The 24,737-nt window shown below is 37.3% G+C and overlaps 1 protein-coding gene across 1 annotated transcript in view; it reads right to left on the reverse strand.

Moving 5' to 3' along the window:
- The window catches only part of LOC131065183 (guanine nucleotide exchange factor SPIKE 1), a 193,180-nt gene that overhangs the window by 46,861 nt on the left and 121,582 nt on the right, over window positions 1–24,737 (reverse strand). The window contains exons 19-20 of the mRNA XM_057999628.2: window positions 24,570–24,714; window positions 22,092–22,218 (exon numbers count right to left, since the gene is read on the reverse strand). Of these exons, the coding sequence (XP_057855611.2) occupies window positions 22,092–22,218; window positions 24,570–24,714 (272 nt within the window). The remainder of the gene's footprint in view (window positions 1–22,091; window positions 22,219–24,569; window positions 24,715–24,737) is intronic.

The raw sequence follows: 24,737 nt of genomic DNA on the forward strand, positions 1-24,737 counted from the left end.
TTTTTAAATTTTTATGTCTTGTTCGAAATTTTTGTTCCTAGTCTATGCGAAGAAAAACCCGCGTGTGTCTTTGAGCACTGTTTTGTTCATCGGTATTTCTGCTAGGCTCTTGTTTGAAGACCAAGGTCTCCTACAACTGCGTCTCTGGACTGGGCGTCTTTTTTTTTGTTTTTTTGTTCCGTTTGTTTTCACGCCTGTCGGTTTTCTTCTTTCCGCGATGCCTGTTTCTCTTCACACGTGACGTCATCTGTCTTTGAAACCTGCAAAGCCTCATGCCCGTGTTTCTTTGTGCCAACATCTTCTAAACCACGCGGAGGCTCCTATTTGTCCTGTGACGAGAGTCTATTTTTTTCTTGCAACCATATCTCGAGCGCAATGCCTGTGTCTATTTTCGCGACAAGGGTTTTTTGTTTGTGACAGCCCCTTTCTGAAATCTCTGACTTCTACAGTTCATTCATGACCACCTAGGGCTTCTGCGATTTTCGACTAGGGTTTTTGACCCTTCAGTTCAAGTCGAAATTTTATTTTGATTGCAAATTCTTCGTGGGTTTTTCGAGAGCTTTTCTAGGTTGGTCTCAGATTTTTTTGGGTGCTTTGTTTTTTGTGCCTCAACTTTTGTGCCAGCAAATTTGCCTTGGAATTTGTGCATGTACTTGTCTCAGTGCATTGAACTTCGTACATCAGGGTTTGTGCATTCAACATGTTCTCAAAACCTCATTCTCTATGCCTCGAATAGCATGAAGATGGTGTTAATTTTAGGTGATCAGATTATGTAGACAATAATTTCACAAATGAGGATCTATGTACTGCTTAATATAGTTGATTCTCCACTTGTTGTAGATAGTCTGCTATCTCCTGTGGATCAATGGACACTGACTGTTGTAAAACCTCCTTACTGTTGAAGATGAAGGTCTATACACTTGCTATGAATCGTTGAAGAAGATATACCAGTCTGCTGAGGATTTGAACTGCTTGTGTGATCAATTTGAATTGTTGAAGATGAACAAAGAACACGATCTGTCAAATAACACACAATCTGTTGAAGTGAATGTATACGATTTGCTTGATAGTTAGATGATTTGATCTGCTTGATAGTTAGATGATTCGATTACATTTGGAAGAGAGGAGAAATCAAATCATATTCGTGGATGGAGGAAGCCAATTAACACGTCTCTTCCAAGATCGGTTCCTCATCAACAATCACGTCTCCTTAATAATTACCTCTTCTCATTAACTATTAGTTATATTTGATTAATATCCTTTGGTGACAATATAGCTAATAAGTCTTTATGACAAGGAGTAGCGGGTTAGCAATTACATGTTGCAAGGTCGGTAATTAATCAATATTATTTTATTGACTGTGAAAAGTCGATAGGCCACTCAAACGATGAATGGTTAAGTCGGTCCTGAAGTGTTCGACTAAAGCTACACATCAACAGATGGCTTCAGGGCATCGATGTTTGTTTTGGTTTTTAATATTTTTTTACCTGAACAAAAATTTTGTTGGGTTTTTAAATATTTTTTGTCCCTGGAAAAAATCATGGGAAGGTTTATGATTTTTCCTCAAAAATTGCACTTTGTTACAGTCTGTTTTTAGTCGCACCTGGAGTTGTTGTGAGAACATCTACACCAGTCTCTTGTTTGCATTCTATTTTCGGGCATCTTGCTCATCTCGAAATCGTGACAGTTGTTCTTGGTGTGTCTCTGATTACAGGGAGGGACAGTTCTCCAACATTAGGTTGGACGGTTGGTGTCGTTTTGGGTATCTCTGGAAGTTCTGCAGTTTCTGGGAGGGTTGGTGGCAAACTCATCTCAAGTGGCAGGCTCTTGTCTTCTGTTGCAACGTTCTAAGAAGAAGGGGGCAACCTTCTCTGTTATTTCTCTTGATAGTTAGAACGATGACCATTAAGGGAGGGTATTAGAATAATATCTTTCTCTTTGTGTTATTAATGGTCATTTAAGTTGTTTCTAACTTCCCGTCTAGTTAACGATTGTTTCTTTAGGAAACATCGTCTTTGTAACTCTATTTAAAGGAGCTTTGTCTCCTTGATTAATTGAACAACATCGATTCTTTGAAATCCATATGCTTTTGCATCTATATTAACCTTGTCTATTAAGGATTTTTCTCGACCACATGCGTTTTTTCTTTGCACGACCTTCTGCAATGATGCAATTTTATCAGATCTGCAAGTTTCACGATTTCTGATAGTTAGAGTTTTGCACTCACGATTTTTTTTGTGTTTTTCAGACGGTAATTTTTCGTATTTTTCATATTTTTTTATCCCATGAGATTTCTAGCTGGCAACAGTTTTTCTGTGTCGGCTCCATTTTCAACCGAGATTTTTTAGTTCATCTTCATTTTTCGGCGACGGACCTATGGATTTCCGGCTAGGGTTTCTGCCATTGCTTACGTTTTCTGACCTACCACATCCTAGGGTTTTGCCCTATCTTTTAACGGTTTTTTTTTTTTAAATTATCTTTTTTTAACTATTTTTTTAAAGAAAAATCAATATTATTTAATTTTCAGATTTTATTTTTTTTCAGAAGAATTTCACGTTTCAGATTTGTATGAAATTTTAATTTCTAGGTTTTTAGCAAACCTCAAAATTTGTGCATTTGAATTTGTGCCTCTAATGGAGTTTCAGGGTTTCTCATCATTCAAATTCTTTGTGCATGTTGTTGCTTTGACTTTTTAATCAAATTCTTCTGCCTCATTTTTTGTGACTTCACCAAGTTGAATTGATTCAACCTTGGTTTTCGTGATGGCATCTTTGACCAACATCATGTTTGGTGCAGGAGCACCTCATGACTAAGATAATAAGAGCAATAAAGGCTAAAGGACACACATGAGAATGTGACCTTTCAATCTATGTAATAGGGTAGTCTTATTTGTTTGATGTTTGATTTGTTTGTAATAAACCCCACCTTGTTACCCAATGACATGGATTTGGCAAATTGATAAGCCACCATGGGCATATGGGCCTAGGGGTATTTGGTTGAGTATTTTTCTAGGTGTCTATGTGCTGGAGATGTCTTAGAAAGGTTTAATGTCAAAAAGTTGCTCAGACTTGACAACTTTTGGTTGCAAATAGCAACTTCTTTCCAACGGTCACCTCGGTTCAAAAAGTGGTTGATAACCGTTGAGGAAGGTATAAAATGTCATCCCCAATCATCATTGAAAAGAGAGGAGGGGAGAACGACTTTGTAACTTTGGCATCATTGAAGTAATAGATTTCTGAGAATTTCCTGCAATTCCGTTATTCTACGCGGTGTACCATACTATACAATCGTTTTTGAATTAGGAAACCAGTGGGATGTGTTAGACTGGTCAATCACCTTTCAGATGCAAAGTCTGAGGTCCTAATTCGCCAAGACAAGGAAGAAATTGGCAAATTTTTGGAAGTGTTCTAGATTTGACAGTTTTGTCTAGGGTTTGCAAAGAAATGGCCTTACCTTGCTGATCCTTCATTTGTGGTTCACGGCTTTGGAGGGGATGCCAATATAGCCAATGTATTTTAGGATTTTAAAGGCCTTTTGTAGGTTAGGACCAGTTGGAGGCGAGGGTTTGATGCATTAAGGTGGGCAACTCCATGTGGCCACCGGCAAGTGTAAGCAAACAGGTCTCACATCAGGGGTTAAAGGTCTGATCATGGCCTAAGGCTTAGGAATTCGTGTATTTGCAATGGCTTAAGAGTATTCCTTGAGTTGTTTTGGTGAGTTAAGGTCTGTGTCTACACATTCCTTTGTAAAATAGGCCTAATTGGGTTGTATCGGTCCCCTAACCACAGTAGGGTTTGGATTCTTGTGTTCCCTACCGGTAAGAAACCTTAGGGTATGTTTTGTAACCCCCCAAAAGGGTATCCAAATCCGGGATTTTTTTTTGTCTGGTCTTTTGGAGAAACAAAGAGTTAAGTGTAGAAAATCGGTCTGGCAGGGCTACTGGGTTTTGTAGACCTTGTTGCAGCAGTTATCCAAACCAGTACAGGGAACCTGAACTCAATGATTGAAGGAGGTTTCCCTGACCTAGGGGACTTCAAATCAAACCTTAATTAGCCATTGTTACATTGGAGAAGGGACCAAACCATTGCTGACCATAGAGACTTCGTACCGATAGATGAGAGAGACCTTGTACGAGTAGTCTTTTGTTTAGAGAAAGGGATGTGGGACTTGTCAAACTGATGTTCCTTAACCCCTGGAGTGTTGTGTGATTGCTAGGGTCCTTGGTGTGTTCTTGGATTAGGGGAACCTATCCTATACCGGCATCGAGACTCTCTGCATCAATGTTGGAGCACAGTCAGAAGTTCAACGGCCATAACTACAACAACTACTAACTATGCATGCTAACTATTTTTTAGTATAGTTACCTTGATTAAATTGTTATGGGCACGGCTTCTCATCCTACAACAGTAGGTTCAAACCTAGATAAATTTGATGAGACAAATCGAGAGGTTGTCATGCTTATCAAGTTATCAATCACAGATGATCAACTTCCTCAAGTGCCTTCAAGTAAAACAGCTAAAGAGATCTGGGATCTTTTGAAGGGTCTTCATGAGACATCCGGCAAGAGCTGAGCTATCTTTCTGAAGAATATGGTGTTTTCAATCATCATGGATGAGAAGACATGTATCCAAGCACATCTTATGAAGATCAAGGACCTTTGTGACTAGTTAAAGCTATAGGCCAAACCATGGAGGGAGATATAGTAGTGATCACACTGAAAAGCCTACCTCGATCCTAGGAGCATTTCATTGATAGGCTCAATATCCCTTCTACTAGTGTTGATCTGAAGTTTCCTGATCTCTGCAACAAGCTTCTACAGCAGGATAGATGGAAGCAGCGCAAGTTCGTCCACTAAACAAGCCTTCAAAGCCATAGGTTTGGATAAGAACGGTAAAGCTCAATCCTTCCAACATAAAGGACAAGGTCAACCTCAACAGTCTTCAAAGGAGACGAGTGTACAGTGTAACTACTGTAATTAGTTTGGCCATTTGGTGAAAGATTGCAACAAGTTGATAGCATCCACGCAATCTAAACGAGGGTCTAAGCAGAAGGCCAATTCTGCCACACATTCTAACCAAAAGGAATTTGCCTTTTATGCACTCATGGCCCAACACCCATCTGATGATGTCACATCATCAACCTGGCACACTGAATCTAGCACCTCTTGGCATTTCACACATTGTCGGGATTGGTTTGCAAAGTACACGCCTTTCACTGATTCAGTGATCTTTGGAGGAGGCAAAGAGTATATTGTTGTCGGCAAGGGCAACATTCAGATTTCATCTGGTGGGAGAGATTTGATATTTCTCAATGTATACTTTGTACCAGGTATGAAGCCACATCTATTGTCAGTCAGTCAGATTATACATCATTCTCCACAGTTGGATGTTGTCTTTGATTTGCACAAGTGCTACATTGTTGACAAGGAGACTCGCACCACAGTTGTTGTTGTTGGTGTTGAGGATCATGGTTTTTATAGACTTATTGATTCTCATGATTCTCAAGAACACGCCATGGCAGCTAGGAGTACTTACATCAGCACTCTTTGGCATCAAAGATATGGGCACCTAAATATTCACTATTTCCCGCAATTGGTTTGGGAGGATCTAGTTGTTGGATTACCTGAGATTCGGACTCTAAATCATGGAGTTTGCAGAGCTTCTCAGGCTAGAAAGCAACATAGGACTTTGTTTTCAGATGGAGACGCTTGGAGAGCATCCAAGGTCTTGCAACTAGTTCACACAGATATTTGTGGTCCCGTGAACACTCCATCAGTCACTGGATGCAGATATTTTCTATTGTTTGTTGATTATTTAAGCAAACGCATGTGGGTGTATTTTCTTAACTAGAAATCAGAGATGTTCAACATGTTTCAAAAGTTTAAGGCCTTAGTGGAAAAAGAGTCTGGCTGTCAAATAGTCACTCTTCAGTTCCACAATGGAGGTGAATTTTGTTCACCTCCAACTTCTATGCATCATATGGCATCAAGTATCAGCTTACCACACCTTACACCCCTCAGCAGAACGGTGTTGTTGAGCGCAGGAACCGTACAGTCACTGAGATGGCTCGGTCTATGTTGGAGCATAGAAATGTTCCAAAGACATTTTGGGCAGAAGGAGTCTTCATTGCAGTCTATCTTCTGAACCGGTCTCCCACACAAGCCATAAGAAGCTGACTCAAGAGGAAGCTTCGTCTAGAAAGAAGCCCAAAATCAGTCATCTAAAATCTTTTGGCTCTACAGCTTATGTTTGGATTCTAGATGCCAAGTGCACCAAACTGGATTCTATTGTGCGTTGCACACGCTCCCTGTCGCCAACAGGGTCCCCTTTCCTCTTTTTTCTTCCTTTCACCTTTACCCTGTTGAGTTCCGTGCAGGGTGTCTCGCGTCCTTTTGAGCGTGCCCGTAATCAATCCATAAGATGGTGATGTCATGAGCAAGAGCCTGTGAATCCGTAAGATCAGTTGAGCCTTCAGGCATGAAAATTCCAAGAGATCGTTGAAACTTGTAGAATCGCCTGAGATAGGCTTGGAATGATAAAAACTGACAAAATTCCTTCAAATCCTAAAATTTGCACTAAGGGGGAAATTACATGAGTTTCTAAAAATTGGCAAAATGGGTGAAATCCCCGAAATTCGCCAGGATTGGATAAAATACAAGAGGTAAAACTTGACAAACTCCTCCCATTCACCAGAAATCGCACAATGAGGGGCAAATGATAGTTGAAAAGTTTTTAAAACTTGCAAAACCCCCTTCAAAATGCCGAAAATCGCATCTTAAAGGGTAAAAGTGCGAAAGGGAAAGAAGTTTGCACAACACTCCAAAATCCTAAAGTTTGCAAAACACTCCAAAATCCCGAAGCTTGCAAAAGTGCCCAAAATCCCGAAATTCACCATGAAGGGGTGAAAATGACAGTTTTTAAAGTTTGCAAAAGTGCCCAAAATGCCGAAATTCATGTAATGTCCCCTTTTTAGCGCAACATGATATGGGGTGTCGTTAGCCTATTCTGACATGGTCCCGAAGGCTAACAAGGACATTGGTGGGATCCTGAGGTGTTTTGGCCTAGGTGTTTTCAGTTTCAAGCCAATCGGTGTTGCTCTGACAAGGTTTCTAGACACTTACTATTTATAGTAAGTTAGTCTCCAAGCAGTGACTTGAAATTTTTAGTGTTTCCCTGGTTGGCATAATTATCAGTAAAAAATATTTGAAGGCGACAATGATTTAAAGGGATTATCAACAATGTTTTAATATTTAACGATAAAGTGTAAAGTTAAATTAAATATTTAACTTTATCGTTATATTATAAGGTTGGGAATATAAAGTAATGTTTAAAATATTAAAAGTTCCCTTTAATGTGTACATTGTGGGAAATAATATTTTATTCTAAAATGTATTATCCCACATTTAGGAAATGAAGTGTTTGCATCCAGAAAGAAGATATAAATTGAGGTTGACAGCTCTCTTTTGGGGTATGCTTGGATGAGATTAATGTTATGCTGTTGGATTTCGTAGAGATCTGATTATTGGGCTTGGAGGACGAAATCCCTCTTTGCTAGCATTCTCTTCGCTGTTGAAAGACACAGTCAGGAGGATTAATGGTGTTTTCATTCAGGAAACACATTGGGCTTCATCTGGTGCTCTCGCATGAAGTTTTTACAGGGGTTTGAAAGTGTAGATTTGAAGATAGTGATTTGCTACAGTACCGCGTGACTAGTGTTTTGCTACAGTGCTGCGTGAATAGTAAAAATGCTACAGTGCCATGAATAGTGCTGCTATAGTGCATGAACAATGTTGGTATGAAGTTTACTTGTTTTTCCTGCTGATTAGAAGTTTGGAAGGCTACCATTACATCTGCAGACCACTACAACATTCAATTCCAGGTTTTTTCTATCATATTTTCATAACTAAGCATTGTAATTGTTGAATACAAACCTGAATAATTGTCGCAGCCCATAAGGCAGTTGAATGTGCACATTTATATTGCAAATCAGTATTTAACAACAAATAAGAAGTTTCAGGTTTTGCATATATTGTGGTATGTTTGTCAAGTGTTTGATAAAATGCCATGTTGATTATTAAGCAATTTAATTGATATCACAATAGTTTGCAAGTCTCTTTCAAAATGAAAATAGGGGTGGTCATTTCAATTCACCATAAAGGGGTGAAAATGACAGTTTTTAAAGTTTGCAAAAGTGCCCAAAATCCCGAAATTCACCATAAAGGGGTATAAATGTCAAAGTTTTTAAAGTTTGCAAAAGTGCCCAAAATCCCGAAATTCACCATAAAGGGGTGAAAATGTCAATTTTTAAAGTTTGCAGAAGTGCCCAAAATCCCGAAATTCGCCATGAAGGCGTGAAAATGTCAAAGTTTTTAAAACTTGCAAAAGTGCCCAAAATCCCAAAATTCACCATAAAGGGGTGAAAATGTCAAAGTTTTTAAAACTTGCAGAAGTGCCCAAAATCCCGAAATTCACCATAAAGGGGTGAAAATGTCAAAGTTTTTAAAGTTTGCGGAAGTTCCATTTAGGCCGAATTTTGAAAACATCTAAGTATGAACTTTTTTTAAAAACTTTTCAAAAGCCCCTCTTCCCCGAAATTGTCAAGAACAACTAAATTCGCAGAAGGAGTAGAAGCATTAAAACTTGGGAAATTTTCAAATGACCCTCCAAGCGTTAAATTTAATGTTTCTTAAATTAATTTTAATTTTTCAAATTAATTTATTAAAATGGGATTAATGGTTTGCAGGTCGCAGGACGCCATCACAAAGGTCCAAGCGAAGGCTTGAAAATGCAAATCGAAGAGAGATCGCTTCCAAAGCCAAGCACTGGAAGCTGGAGGAGAAAAGATGCAGTGCAGGATCAAAGCGATGAAGCATTGGGAAGCGTGCCACCCGAGCAACAAGTTAAAGTTCACCACCAAAGACCGAAGAACACTCCGAATGCAACAATCATGCATTCTCAGGAAAAGTACACAGTTGGATTTAACTCCAGAAGTTCCGTTTTTAGAAACTGAAACTGCTTTATTATAAAACTGCCTGTGGGTCCCGCGCAAGATATTTTTGTGGACAATTATGTCCAACTGCCAAATTGACCGAATTAAAGCCAACTAGTGGCAAGTAGTTGGAATTGTGGTTGGTTGGATAACTGAGAATTGATTGGGCATGGGTTAAGGCTGCCAGCTTTTGGATGGCAGGTTGTAGCCCTTGGATACAGTCAATCCTAGCCTCTGATTCAATATTGTAAAAACTATAAAAGGCAGAGGCCTTTCTTTTGTAAAAAGTTAGAGATTTTTGTTAAATAGTTAGACTCTGGTGAGAGAGTTAGATTTTAGAGTTAGAATAAGTTAGATTTTAAGTAGTAGCATAGAGATGCTGCAGAAATTGTTGTAATAGGCAGCTGAAATGAATATATAAACATTGATTTGGTGTTTATTGTCTTGTTTTCATCCTGTTTGCATGGTTTCTTTCATGCATTTTAGATAGATCTTTCTTTTTTGGGTGTGCAGGTATTTGATCGATTCAAGCTCATACCATTGAGGATATACTAATTGTGTATCCTTTTGTATGGTTAACCTGAGCCTTTAATTGTGCTTATTAGTTCAATTGCAGGTGTTCATTTGAGTTGCACCAGAATTGGGTGCTTAGTCGTGCGTCTCCAGTCTGAAAAACTTCCAAGTCCCTTTGATGATTGCCCCATTCCTGCAAGGTTGTGAGCTATTCTAGCCAAGCAAGGATTGGTTATGTTGAATCCGTCTACCCGCATACCAATCTTGTTAGTTTTAGGTCTCCTAAACCCTTTCCTTTTGCTCTTTATTACGTAATTTGAGAATCACAGCAGACCAGTTTGTTGCAAATCGTAAGTCCCCTTGTGCTCCCAGCAAATCACATCGACCACTGAGTAATCCCTCAGTCAAGACCTGACAGTCGAAACCTTGAGGTCATCCCCATTGATCAAACTAACAGCATTAGGGATTTCCTTATCTCAAGAGAGGATAGGATACTCAGCAAGTACATTCTATTTTGCGTTGGCCGGATGAAGTCGCAAGTTCAGCGATTTTAGACACGTCAACAGATTCCAAGAGTCAGAAATTGATGTTCAAAGGCTACAGTGATAACCATAAGGCTTATTGACTAATTGATGTAGACACCGATCATCTCATATTCAGTCAAATGTGGTATTTGATGAAGAGCGAGGACCTTTTCAGCCTTCTACTATTTTGAGCACTAAGGATCAGCCTCTAAAGGCTACAGATATGGGTATTCACCTTCCCTTAGCTCCACCTAATGGGAGAGATTCAATTGACTCTACAGTTGTGGGGTCTCCCAGGCATGCCATTGCGCCACCTAACTTTCCTCAGGAACATCCGGATCCACATCCAAATGAGCTTGCTCCAGATATTTCAAGTAATATTCTTCATCCTATAGTAGATGTTGGTACCTCTACTCTCTGACCTAAGTGGTGGGCCAAGACCATTGGTGATCTTCATGATGATGAGCTCATTGAGGGTAGATCAACTGGAGGCAAGAGCAACCAGAACACAGTTAATTTTGCTCTTATGGCCAACATTCACAGTAGTTATGAGCTTCAAACATATTCAAAGGCTAAATTTGTAACTGAGTGGGAGCGGGCTATGGCAACTGAGCAACATAGTCTTCGGAAGAACAACACTTGGGTATTGTCAAATCTTCCACCAAGGAAGAAGCCCATTGCCGACTAATGGGTGTATATAGAAAAAGGGTTTTCACAAAAGGAGGGCATCAACTATGAGGAGACATTTGCTCCCACAACCAAGATGAGTACCATTCGACTTGTCCTTGCTCTTTGAGCTCAATTTGGATGTAAAGTCCATTAAATGGATGTCAAGAGTGCCTTCAACATCGATCAGAACAGGAGCAGAACTGATTATAGGAGGATCAGAACAGCGATCCAAGGGGGGTGTTTCAACATCAAGGTCAAGTTTGAATCATGCAAAGTGGAGATCAAGGTCAAGGTCCAAGATCTAGAAAAGATTAGAATCCTACACTCTAAAGTGTATCAACGTCATTGCAACTTCAAAAGAGAAAAGCTTCATCATTAAACATCATCAAGAAGACAGCTAGCAAAAAGGTAAGTTGATCAGGTTAGGATGATCAAGGCAAGATAGGTACGCAAGGGTAGAGGATTGACTTGACCATAGTGATGCCTTCATCATCATCACACCAAGCTTGAAGATGTTGAATATCAAGTCTACAATACAAATTGAGGTGGCATCCCAATTAGACAATTCCAAGTCAAAGATATCCAAATACAATGCATCTAACTTACCCATGGAAGCACAAACTTCGAGATGCCTAACCTCATTTTCTATTGGTCCACATTCAATGTGGAACATGTGTCAAATTAAATGTAACTTTATCATTGGTCAAAGGGAGTTGTAACAAACCCTAATTAGGGTTTCCATCTTGTAATCTTGGCCATTGATTGTGAATCAATCTAAACCATTCATTGTAATGAGCTATCTATATAATGATCAGTTTTCTCACTTGGACAAGGGGAACAAGAGCAAAATAATAGTGGAGAAATAGTTAATAGTTCATGGATAGCAATTAGAATAGGAGTTAGATTTGGAGAAGGTAAATATTGTTGCCAAGACTTTGCTGAAAAGACCATATGATTTCATTGAAGCTATGGTGGATTTGATGTGTTATTTCAACAAGTTGCTCGGTCTCTATTTCTTATTCGCTTTCATGTTAATGAGATGAATGATAGAAATTTTGAATGATTAATGGTGAACTTCGTATATCCATACCACTAGCGATTTGTTGATTGTAAGTTTGCCTTGTGTGGTCAACTAGAATCCTTAAATGAACTTAACTTCAATTGCTATTCATACACTGATATGCATCTCGCCTTGAAGGTATCCTTGTTGTTAATAGTGATTAGAACATCACATGCTTACCTTAGAACATTACACTAGCTTTGTGGAGTTGTTTGTTGATGGTGAAGCAAAGCTCAGTTGAATTTCACCCAGCTATTCATTGTCTCTTTCATTCTTAGAAGTAGTGTAGTCCTCTTAAACCTTATCCTTTGGCCCTTTTAGAATCAAATTAATTTCCATGTTCCAGCAACATCCAAACATTCAACATTCAAACACTCAACATAAGTCACCCTTGGATTACCAACAATCACACAAACCAATTAAGCTATCCACAAGTCAAGACCTGACTATAGGAACCTTGGAGTCATCTCAGTTGATCAGATAATTTAGCATCCGAGGATATTTTGATCAAGAGAGGATAGAATACCTTCGGTATTTTATTCTATGTTAGAGGTGTCTAAAAAACACATTATCAGAGTCCTTCCAATCCCAATTTGTATGTCAAGCATACTAATGATGATATACTATTTCTGGTCATCTATGTTGATGATCTCATCATTACTGGTAGTGCAATACATTTGATCAAGAAGGTAAAACAAAATTTGTGCAAGAATTTTGATATGACAGATTTGGCACTTCTACATTATTGTCTTAGTGTAAAGGTTTGGCAGACTGATAGCCACATTCATTTCTCAATCAAAGTATGCCAAGAGACTGTTGGATACATTTCGGATGCAAGATTGCAAACCTGCATCTACACCTATAGAGATAGGGCTGAAATTATCAGTCAAATCAGATTCACCTATAGTGGATGAAACATCATTCAGGCAACTAGTGGGCAGCCTAATCTATCTCACCACCACTAGACCTCAAATCAGTTATGCTGTGAGCTATATTTCTTGATTCATGTCAGCCCCAAAAGCTGAACATTGGATTACAGCGAAGCGTGTGCTAAGGTATGTGAATGGTACTCCTAATTTTGGCATTCTATACAGCAAAAGCAAAGATCCTAGGCTGGTTGGTTTCACATACTCAGATTGGGCAGGTTGTGTTGATGACCAAAAGTCAACTTTTGGGTATGTTTTCAGCTTGGGTACAAGTGCAGTGACATGGACCACCAAGAAGCAACAGGCAATAGCTCCTTCCTTGACCGAAGTAGAATATCGATGAACTATTAAAGCAGCTTGTTAGGCAATTTGGCTACGTAGGATGCTTTAGACATGCAAATGTCTCAACCAAGACCTACTCCCTTGTTTTGTGATAATCAATGGGTTTTGAAATTAGCCAAAAATCCAATCTTCCATGAACAAACCAAGCATGTTGAACATGGATCAGTGATATTGCAGTACATAACAACAGAAGATCAAACTACAGATATCCTAACCAAGTCTTTGAGCCCGGCAAAGTTTGTCAAATTTAGAGGGCAACTTGGTGTAGTAGATAAATGACCATTAAGGGAGGGTATTAGAATATTTAATTCTTTTTAGTTAGTTACCTTTAGTTATGCTATTAATGGTCAATTAACTCTTTTAGTTTGTTTAATTAAGTTTAACTACTGCTTCTTTTATTAGAAGACAAAGTTAGTTTTTTAGTTGCATCGCTTTTTAGCTTTTTAGTTTCACTTAAACGGTTTGTTCTTTTTTTAAAACATCATCTTGTAAACCTCTATATATACATTGCATATTCATAAATATAATCATTCAATTATTTTTCATGATACACTTTCAGACCACTGTACTACTTCACATTCGCTTCACACAACACTCGTACATGTTCCAACAATGATTCCATCCTTTATATACCAACTACAACCTCAATGACATCAATTAGATCAGCCTAATTAGATGTAACATGCAAATACAAAACAATTGGGCAAAAATAAACTCCAATGCAATGCGAAAGGCAAAATGAGACGTGTGAGGTATCACACCATGTCAGCACACCTTCCTATCCATCCTAAATCATTGCCCATGGATCCACACACAACCGCATGGACCAAAACATTATGGCTTATGAGTAAAAGATAAAGCAATTAAGGCACACCCAAACAACTAACACCAATTATGATGCAGACCATCAAAGAAGCAAGCAATTGCCCAAGATGGCATCACCTAACATCTGCAGCATTGAATAATAGAGCTACATCACCAAAATACTAGTAGACATAAGAATGCAACGCATTCCTATACACTAACACTGGAACAATCACACATTACCTTTCTAAGCCTTTTGAAGCATCCACAAATAGATTCCACATCCACGTGATCACATTGCTATCCCACTGTAACTGCACTATATTATACCACATCCGGACCAAGGAATGTAACCAAGTTGCACATCCAGGTCAACGAGTTTGACATCAATGACAACAAGAACTCATATTTGCAGCAATATGATCAAGCATAAGCGTACAAGGAAATAGAAGAGACGGGCAAAGGAATCAAGGACATGAAGGATACATGCTATTAAAATCTTAAAGACTCCAAGAACAACTACATCTATCACAAATCAATAGTACTCAATATTATTGTAAGGATATTTTTCACTTGGTAAGTGAATGTAAATATTATTGTATTGCTCAATTTGAAGGCTTGCTTCACTTAGAATAAGAGTTTTTGATATATTTTTATCTCTTTTATTTTTTATTTTACATATGAAATGTCTGCATTATTACATATATATAGATATATCCATATATGCATACACATACATATATAGATACATATATAGATACATATGTAGATATATCTAAATTCATAAATACATACATATATGTGTAGATATATATACATATGCATATACATCTGTATCCATATATGAATGCATTTGCATATGTATGAATGTATGTATATCTACAAGAAAATGACGAGACACAAGCATCTGTTTGATCAAACTTCTGTTCCAAACAATTGAAGTCAAACCATCTCTTTTCAGCAAAGGCACTTTCAAAACCACCCCAACAATTTCATAACCACCACTTTACTATTACAAAATTGCCAATCTCTAATAGTTTTTACCCTTCATCTTCTAGAAGCCATAAATTTGGCATGCAAACCTGAACTACGGTGCCAGATTTTTAACTTTATGAGAATAACACATATATAAAAATGTTCAGTTTTTGGTTCCCAAACTTGATGCAGTGTTTTCCATTGACCTTTACTCCCAAATCCAATATGGTTGGATCAGCCATGTTTGCAAGTCACAACATGATCCATAAACTGGATAAGACGCTTCAAGTCAGCTCAGCAATTAGAGTTTTTGCTCTTGCGAATTCTTGAAAAAACCTTAGAATGAGCAATGGTTAGAGGCAGTTCCATATCCATAGGACAGTCACATGTATGCAATCAGGCAAAGTCATGCAATCATAGAAAAAAAAGAAGCAGTAACAAGAACCATGACAATTACTGTGACAAATATTGACCTGCAAAAACCCTAAAAAGGCAGAATACTAGAATTGAAGGGCATCTTGCTCAACTCCACTATGTAATTGACCAAGTACATTCAAGCTAAGTCACAAGGTTCGAATTCGAATTTGAAATCGACGGCCATGAAATTCGGATGAAATTCGACAAGGGAAAAATTCGAAAAAAAAAATCGGATAAAATTCGCCTTATATAATTTTGTTTATTTTTTAAATATATGTATACTTCTAATAAATTATCAAAATAGCTTAACATGGCTAAATAGATTTGAAGTCATTATAAAAAGATGGCACATTTATAAAATATAAACCATAAGAAACATGTGAAATCACGATTGCGAAGATGTTTTCTTTTCAAAAAGTTACAATAAAAAGTTAAGACTTCATAAAAGCTCTAAGTCATCAAGAGCACTTGGCTCAGATGGTGTAGCATCATCATCTGTATCACTATCCAATTCCTCATCAAGAAAGTCAGGCTCATCTGCAACTGGCACTTCTATGTCTTGTGGAATGTGTTGTTGTGAAGAAGAAGTGGAGTCACTTGCTGATTTGTTCATGAGCAATTTCAAATTGCTGCGAACATAGACAAGATCTCCCAACTTTCCAGACAACAATTTGTTCCTCTTCTTGGAATGGATGTGGTCAAAGCAACTCCAATTCCTCTCACAAGCTGATGAACTTGCTCCCTGACTCAATATTCTAATGGCAAAGCGCTGAAGTTCAGGAGTTTGTGCTCCATAGCTCATCCACCATCTATAACTAGGTACCGCATCTCGTTTCATATCATATTTGGCTCCTGCTACTCCAAACAACCCTTATGCTCTCTTGTATAGCCAACTTTGGTCTCTGATTAGACTTGCAATTGCTGGATCTAGTTCAAATTTGCTAATGGCTTCATAAAACCCTGCCATAATTTCAAAATCAGCTTGTCGATCAATATGAAATAGCTTAGGCTCCAAATAACAAGCTGCTGCATGTAAAGGTGTGTGCATCATTTTCCATCTAGAATCAACTGCTGCCCATATCTCCATGTACTCTGCATCTACATTATTTAGTGCTCTCTGAATAGCTTCCTTACAACGATCCATGCTTTCATAAAGCATGCCAAGGCAAGGTTTGTCACCATCAACCATGCGAAGCACATCAACAATTGGCTCACATATACTCAAAACCTTTGTTCCACTTTCCCAAAAGCTGCTATTTAAAACAATTTGCTCTATGTTCTTGCCCTTGGCACTTTTCGAAAGCGCTGAATTTTCCCACTCATTGGAACAAACAACAGATCTCAAAGCTGCTTTCTCTTCAACAACTCTCTTCAAAGTGATATAAAATGAAGCAAATCTTGTGTCACAAGGCCGCAACAACTCCCTAGATGCATGTTGCCTGTAAAGACTCAATGTGAGACGATGATTTCTTATGAAGTTTGCAATTGCTCTCCCTCTATGAATTGCTTCATGTATCCATGGAAACTTAGCCAAATCATGAAGCAGCAAATCCAAACAATGTGCTGCACATGGACTCCAATATATTTGAGGGTATTTCTCAACAATCAGTTTTCCAGCTCCCACACAATTTGTTGCACTGTCAGTGACCACTTGAACCACATTTTCCACTCCTACTTCAAGAATGGCTTCCTCTAATATTTGAAATATGTATTCAGAAGTTTTCTTGTGGTTCATGGTGTCAATCACTTTCAAGAATGCAACACCTTCAGGACAAGCCACCAAAACATTGATCAATGGCCTTTGACATATATCTGACCATCCATCACTCAATATGGTGCAACCTGTTACCTTCCAAGAGGCTTTGACCTCAGCTAGTTTCTCAGTCACTCTTTCTTTTGACCTCTCCAAAAGACTTGTCCTAAAAGCCTCAGAAGTGGGAGGTGTGTACCCTTTGCCAAACTCTGCAACTTTTTGAATTGCATTGTGAAAATGCGGATTTCTAGCTACATTGAATGGAATAGCACTTGTGTAAAACAAATCTGCTAGTGCATCATCCACCTGTTGTTTCTCTATTGGTTTCCAAAGACTCTTCAAAGTTCCACTCTCTTTGGATGTCCCTGTGGCCTTGGGTAGACTCGAAGAGGAAGACATAATAGATGTGGATCTAGACAGATCCTCTTCAATTCTCTGTTTCTTTTGTGCCACATTTGGACATGCAGTAACACCTCCACCTTTACCCCCTGAAATACCAAGCAAGTGGTCCTTTATCCTTGTTAAAGTTCCGGTATATATTTTTGGGCACAAGTTACAATGAAGATAAGTACCATTGCGGGTCACATGTTTCCATCCCTCTGAAGTTGATTTGTTGGGAGCCATTACAACCTGTACAATTTAGAAGAAAAATGATTTTTAATATTTAAAACATGGATTAAATTTTATTTAAAAACATTATAACAAAAAATATATAATATGTTAATTTTTAACTCTAAAAAACAAAATAATTCAATAAATTTAAAACTTTATTTAAATATATATTTAACTCTAAAAAGAAAAATATATAATAAAATCACTGTAATAAAATAACTTATATGTTTTAAAATATAATGGTGTCTTGAAGTATATATTATAATGTTTAATATTTAGAATAAAATCACTGTAGTAAAATATTGCACTACAGTTCATGACTATTTGTAGCTAAAAATTAAAATCATTGGAGTAAAATCAGCATCAATAGCTAAAAATTAAAATCATTGGAGTAAAATCAGCATCAAACTTTAATATATTGGAGTCCGATAAGCTACGAATAAAATTACTATTATAAAATCACTGTAGCAAAATAAGCTACAAATGATCATGAACGGTAGTAAAATAAAAAATCACAGTAGTATTATAATATTGATAATAGTAAAATCTATGAAATGAATAAAATATATAATACCATTTTCTTTAAAAACATAAAATATATGAAATGAATAAAATATACAAATACCATTTTCTTTAAAACCATAAAATATATGAATGCACAGAAAAAAAATGAAATGAATAAAATGATAATACAAAAAATAAACAAAATAATGAAAGCATACAAAAAATAAATGAAATGAGTTGGGCGCCTACCTCAACCTGAACACGGCACGACAACAGCTCGGCCAGGAGAAAACGCGGCGACAGCTGGAGAAAATCCGACGGATACCGGAGTGCAGATACAAATACCAGCGAATACCAGCAAATACCCGAGTGTAGATACAAATACCAGCAAATACCTTTAATGCCACGAAAGCAAATATTCGCCAATCGCGACCCAGCAGTTGCAGATAAAAATACCCTCGACAGCGCTTTATAGAGAATCCGCCGAAAATCTTTTAAAAAAACCCTAAACACTTTACACAAACCCTAGAAAAACGTTTTAAAATTTTTTACTTTAATAAAAAAAATGGCGTCATGGCCATCCGATTTTTTGGTCGAATTTGAACGAATTTTTCATATTAGTTTGAAATTCGATTAAAATCGGCCCTCATCTTTGAAAATCGCCGATTTCTGTGACACAAGTATAATGTATAAAGGTCAGAAAATGACTTATTGAGCTCAACGACAGCTTTCAAGAACTCCAACATACAAGCATCCACTAACCCATTCCAAAAACTGGCTCCAATGTTGTTCTAGTGTGAAAAACCTCTCCATCCCAAAGGTAAACATTAGTGCCAACATGACTACAATCACCCACACTTGTATATGTAACCTCCTACACAATTCCCAAGGGTCAAGAAATTCAGTCCCATGCTTAGAAGTGGAAACAAATAGAAACCCCTTTGAATTCCTCGTTTGAGTCCACTGCTCAGGAGGAGTTCACCACGACAAATGGTTGTTTACCACTAGGGTTTCCATGTTTGCCACAATAGGTTTCTTGTTTGCTAGGGAAAAAAATGTGTCCACTACAGTCTCTTTGCCAAACAAATAATATTTCCACTTTTAATTACTTGAAAAAATGCATAAAGCTTCTAATCATAGGTGTAATACGCAGGGACAAATTCCAAATGGTAGCATATACGCCTGACTCATTGAATTAGGGCAGCCTCCATTGAAAATTTGCTTGCATCCATTTCCAATTCAAATGGTAGATGTGCGTTGGCAAGAGCAAACACAAGAGCACTACTGGTTTTTTCTTCCATCTATTGCTTCACAATAGCCTCTAGTTTTTCAATTGTATACAAACCACAACATCACCTAGATCATGCCCACCATAAGCTAAACTTTGCATAACAAATTCACATTTCTTACCATTCACCTAAAGTTTATTCTCCTTCATAATTTACAATACTTTCTAGAAAATGTGCAACATGATCCTCATATATCCGGCTAAAAACAAGAATGTCATACAAGCAAGCAATCACACACTCATCAATGATATGCCATAACTCTTCATCCATTTATCTCACAAAAGTTGCAGATGCGTTGCACAAACCAAACAAAATTACCATCCATTCAAAAGAACCCTACCTAGTCTTTAAAAATGGTTTTCAAAACATACTCATCCTTTAAGCTCACTTAATGTTAACCATACCTCAAATCTAACTAGTGAAGAACCAATGTTCCACCGAAACACGTCCCCCCCCCCCCCAAGCCCCACGTTTCGGAGACAGGGGCGTTTCGAAGACTTAGAGATGGGGACGGCACGTCCTGCCACTGCCGCCAAGATGGTTGGAAGTCTCTAAGATGCCTTGGCATCCCTTGAGCATCCCGGAGACTTCTAGGAGTCTCAGAGACTTCCAAGTGGCTCTGAGACTTCAACATGGCAAAAAGTGTTTTTTTTAAATACCAATTCTTTTTTGCATTTTCGAGTTATTGAAAAACCCTAATCGTATGTGTGCCCCATGTATGCCTTCCACATTTTCTCACATTTGGTTTTCTATTTTTTTAACAAACTAGCTGAAGAGGAGAGAAAAGAGTAGTTGTGTTTCTAGATTCACACAGTTGAATCCAAAAACACAACCACTATCATTATGGACTGTGGAAATCTAATGTCTCGGAGAGAAAAGAGTGTTTGATATCATAATCACACTAATTTTGTACTTAGTCTTATTCTGATATCATGCTACTCATTGTAATCATCCTTATGATATTTTCAATATAATAGAAATCTCCAATTTGACAATTTCATTTGTCAAATAGCAATTTTTAATTTTATTTAGCATTAAAGTTACAAGTATTTAAAATTAAAAATTAACATGGAAATCATAAATCTTAGTATTTAGTATTTGCAATTTTACTAATTACAATTTGCAAAAGTTTCATTTGAAATGTAATTCTTATACATCTTTTAAATTTCCGTAACTAATTATTCAAGTACTATATGTATATCAGCAATTGCCCCCTGCCACCCCCCATCGTCGTCCCCCCACCGTCCCTGAACTTAGGCCCTTTGTCCCCCCGTCCCTGACTCATCCCCCTGTCTCAAAGCGCAGTGGAACACTGTGAAGAACCTATTGCGACTGAAATCATCAATGTGTTGTAGAGGATATCAATTATTTACCTTTATCTTGTTTAGCAACCTATAGCACCACAATTATGGGAGAACCACATAGTGACATGATTTATGACACCACATTCCAATAATTCACATCATCAGCTTCTACTATACTTTGCCAATAGAAAACCTATGTTGGGAAGTGGACGATTGAGCCAAATTGGAATTCAAATCCTTAAACATAAGAGATCATTAGATATTCATGCAAATTCAAACAAATTACGCTAAAAACTTAAATCCATGCATTACCAATAGACTATGCAAATATGATATTTCTGTTGAGATAGAAGTTCTTAAGAAAGTCGTGCCAGTTTGAAAACAATACACAAAATAAAATCCATGCATTTCAAGCAGAATATGCAATTATCACTATTCCACATAAATGCATCCCCAAGGATTTAGGCACATACCAGATGTCTTGAGAGCCAATGCAAACAAAAAAGTCCCCATTGAATCCCCTCTAAAACAATACGGGACTTTCCCTTTTCGGGAAAGAGTTTGGGAAGCTAAGACATCCCCAGATGTTTGTCCTCAAAAAGCAACTAGGGTCATCAAAAAAGTATAAACCTAATACAAAAAGAGAGGTCCACCTTAACACAACCCTGAATTCTTTTCATTTCGCAAAGAAGTAACATAAAATAGATAACACATGACAAGTGACAATGTCATTAGATGTTTGATAATAGAATGCAGATCAAGTTATTATTTATGTAAAATAATTGAAAAATTCAGATCTTCCTAGTTTGTTTGAGATAATTTCATACTTGTGACTTTTTTTTATATCAATTTTTTAAAAGTTGTCCCCAACTCCACGAGAAAAACTGTAGGTATGTTCGTCGTTGTGCCAAAAGCTCGAGCTATCAACGCTCACTACAAACGCCAGACTTACCTAGATCCACAGGAGGCAGTTAAGCCATGTCGCGAACCTCAAAGGAGGTGCTGACCACCAAGTCAACAATCTCCCCCTCAGCACCAGCTGAGGGTTCCGCACCGACGGAATGAAGGAGACCTCCCGGGATTCGAACCCATGACCCAAGGCTCTGATACCAATTGTAGGTATGTTTGTTGTTGCGCCAAAAGCTCAAGCCATCAACGCCCACAACAAACGCCAGACTTACCCAAATCCACAGGAGACGGTTAAGCCATGTCACGAACCCCAAAGGAGGTGCTGACCACCAAGTCAACAAAAACTTCAATCCACAAAAATCAGATAAATGCTAGAAAAAGTTAGTTCTGAGAACATTAAAATATAAGGAATAAGAATCAGACACAATTATCCAATGGAAAAATTCAACAAATATTAACATTGAATAACAAACAATCAATTTCCAAAGCAATCAAATATTACCTGCAGGAAGGCTATTATAGAAGAGTCGTGCTTGCTCTAATGCCATAGATTTCACGATAAATTCTAAAAAGACCCATGCCATAGATAGCACATCATCATAAACAGGGCCAACACGGTAACCCTTTGCCTGCACAAATAATAAAAGATACATTACGATCACAACATGGTAAGAAGCAGTACAAAATAATGCTAAATCATTCATATTCAATACTTTATTTTTCCAAATGATTCTAGATAAAATTAGTTCAGGCATTATAAAGGACGACAGATGTCAAATTATTGTGTCATGAGAAACAAAGTACAAAAAGAATATAAATATAAAGTAACCTATTGCTGATATACATTGATAATATATTTCTAATGATTTTATTTAATATTTCAAAAAAATCGAGTTGATTTTATGTTTTGTGTGCATTTGGCCAAAACTGACAAGTCAAAGCTGCCAAGCCTGATTTGCACTCAGATCTGCAAGCCCAAACCAAGTTTCAACAATTTGACAGTCAGAAAATTAAATTTTAAAAATACCACAAAAACTTCAAAATTGGTTTTATGCAGACAAAAAATCTCAATCATAATCAATAAATAAACATGCATAAAATAACCCATCAACAACATTAAAACATTATTTGTGACTACATATAGAGTACAAATACCTAACAATGAGAAAGAGGATATTTAACACAATTGTTGTTAGAGAAATCATTCTTAGTGGGTCAATCGCATTTTCCTAAATCCATGTGAAAACATTGCCAGGATGTATGTCAGCATAGTAAGATCTTGAGCAGCCACCTCATGTGACGCATTATTCAACAAATTACATCATAACAGATCCTAGGGTTTAAGACCCAAGATTACAATTATTTGCAACCATTTGATCTGCAGAGGCCCTAGCAATAAGAAGTTCAGAATTGTGTTTAGAATTATGTTTAATTGTGTTCAGAATTATGTAAACAGCATATTTTCTGGCCCAGTTGACTTGTCTGGTGATATCTATGTGAACTTTGGTAGATTTGGAGGCATGGATGTATAATAAAAAATTAAAACTTAAAATCCTTTATTTTTGTCTACTCAAGCCATAATTTTTCAAAAACATTAAGCATATTCATTGCCAAAACATTTCATATGAAATAGTTTGCTCATCTCCATCCTCAATCCCAAGTTTTGACAATACAAATTTATTTTAGCCTTTTTATTCAACTGGACTATTTGAGGCAACAATGGGTACACATGCCCAAATTTTTCCATATGCTTTTACTCCATAGATGTTCTATTTCCTTTTTCACCTCACAAAGGGACCTCCACAAATCAATCAACTAGGTTACAAATAGTGCTACTTCTTCTTCCTTGTCAATGTGTATGCGAGTACCCTAAAATCTACAAACTGAGTACAGTATTTTTCCATCCAATCTTACTCAGTACAGGCATCAAGCATCCTGCAGCCTCAACCTACACTGATACAAATAGTAGGTGAACAGCAATATCCTGTACTTCTCACACTTCACAAGGACATGCCTAGAAATTCAAATTTCTCATACACACTAATGACACCAATTTCTTTTTCTCTCCTTGGATTAAAAAACCCTGCAACGTCCAAGGATATTTTCACCAGCCGCATCCAGGCTACAGTCAGCCATTTGGACTCATCCTCAGATCCAAAAATTGACAATATTTAGGGACTCTTATGTCTGCTAACCTTCTTACACTCCTTTTACAGTAGCCTCTTTTGTATTCCCTTGGATGGTTTTACAATCCTTTTTTAGTTGAAAATGGTCCCTTTCCACATTTAAGGGGTATCATGGGCACTGGCGATTTCTTTGGAGTTTTGCTTAAGTTCATTTAACTACTTTCTTTCTTTTCCTTCCTCACATCTCCACCACTTGCATAAAAATATCAAATTTTTAGCCAGAATTTGAATGAGATAATTAACACAAAACAACAAAAGCCATGAGAAATTCTCATTAAATTTATTTTCAACTGTACAAATAAAGTTATGGCTTAAAAAATGTAGAGCCTGCAAGGATTTTGTTTTTACATAAGAAAAATGTCTTCTTAGAAGACTATCTAGAACACAAATCTTAGGAAAACAAATGTCAGGAATTATTGAATTAACATTGGCTTGAGATAGAATAACATACAAGAAAACAAAACAAAAACAAATATAAATTACATAAATAAAACCTTCATCAGGAAAAATCAAGTAGAAACTTCCCTTACGAGCAACTTCCCTTTGACTAAAGAGTAGAAACTCATCTTGTTCTACAATGAACATTGAAGAAACAAATAATATCCAATGCTCATGGTGATAAGTGTTGTTATAACTAGTGAATTCCATTATTTCAATTATGGTATCCAATTTCAAGAGCCCAAACTCATCACTGAATACTTAAATATTTCCACGGCCACGAATTATAAAATGTAAAGGAGAATACAATGTTTTTTTATTCACTAATGGGCAGCCCTTGTTAACAATAAGATTACCTTACTCCTAGCCAAGCTTCCCCAAACAGTTGATAAGCCTGGATACACAGGAGGTTGTCGGCCACCAAAGTCATCAAAAGCATAGTCAACATAATGTACCAGAAACCGATTTCGCTCAGCTCCATCAGATGATTCCTGTTGTACCCTACAATCAAAAGGTCTCATAAT

Source organism: Cryptomeria japonica, chromosome 10 (genome assembly GCF_030272615.1).
Source record: "Cryptomeria japonica chromosome 10, Sugi_1.0, whole genome shotgun sequence".
NCBI classification, from domain to species: Eukaryota; Viridiplantae; Streptophyta; class Pinopsida; order Cupressales; family Cupressaceae; genus Cryptomeria; species Cryptomeria japonica.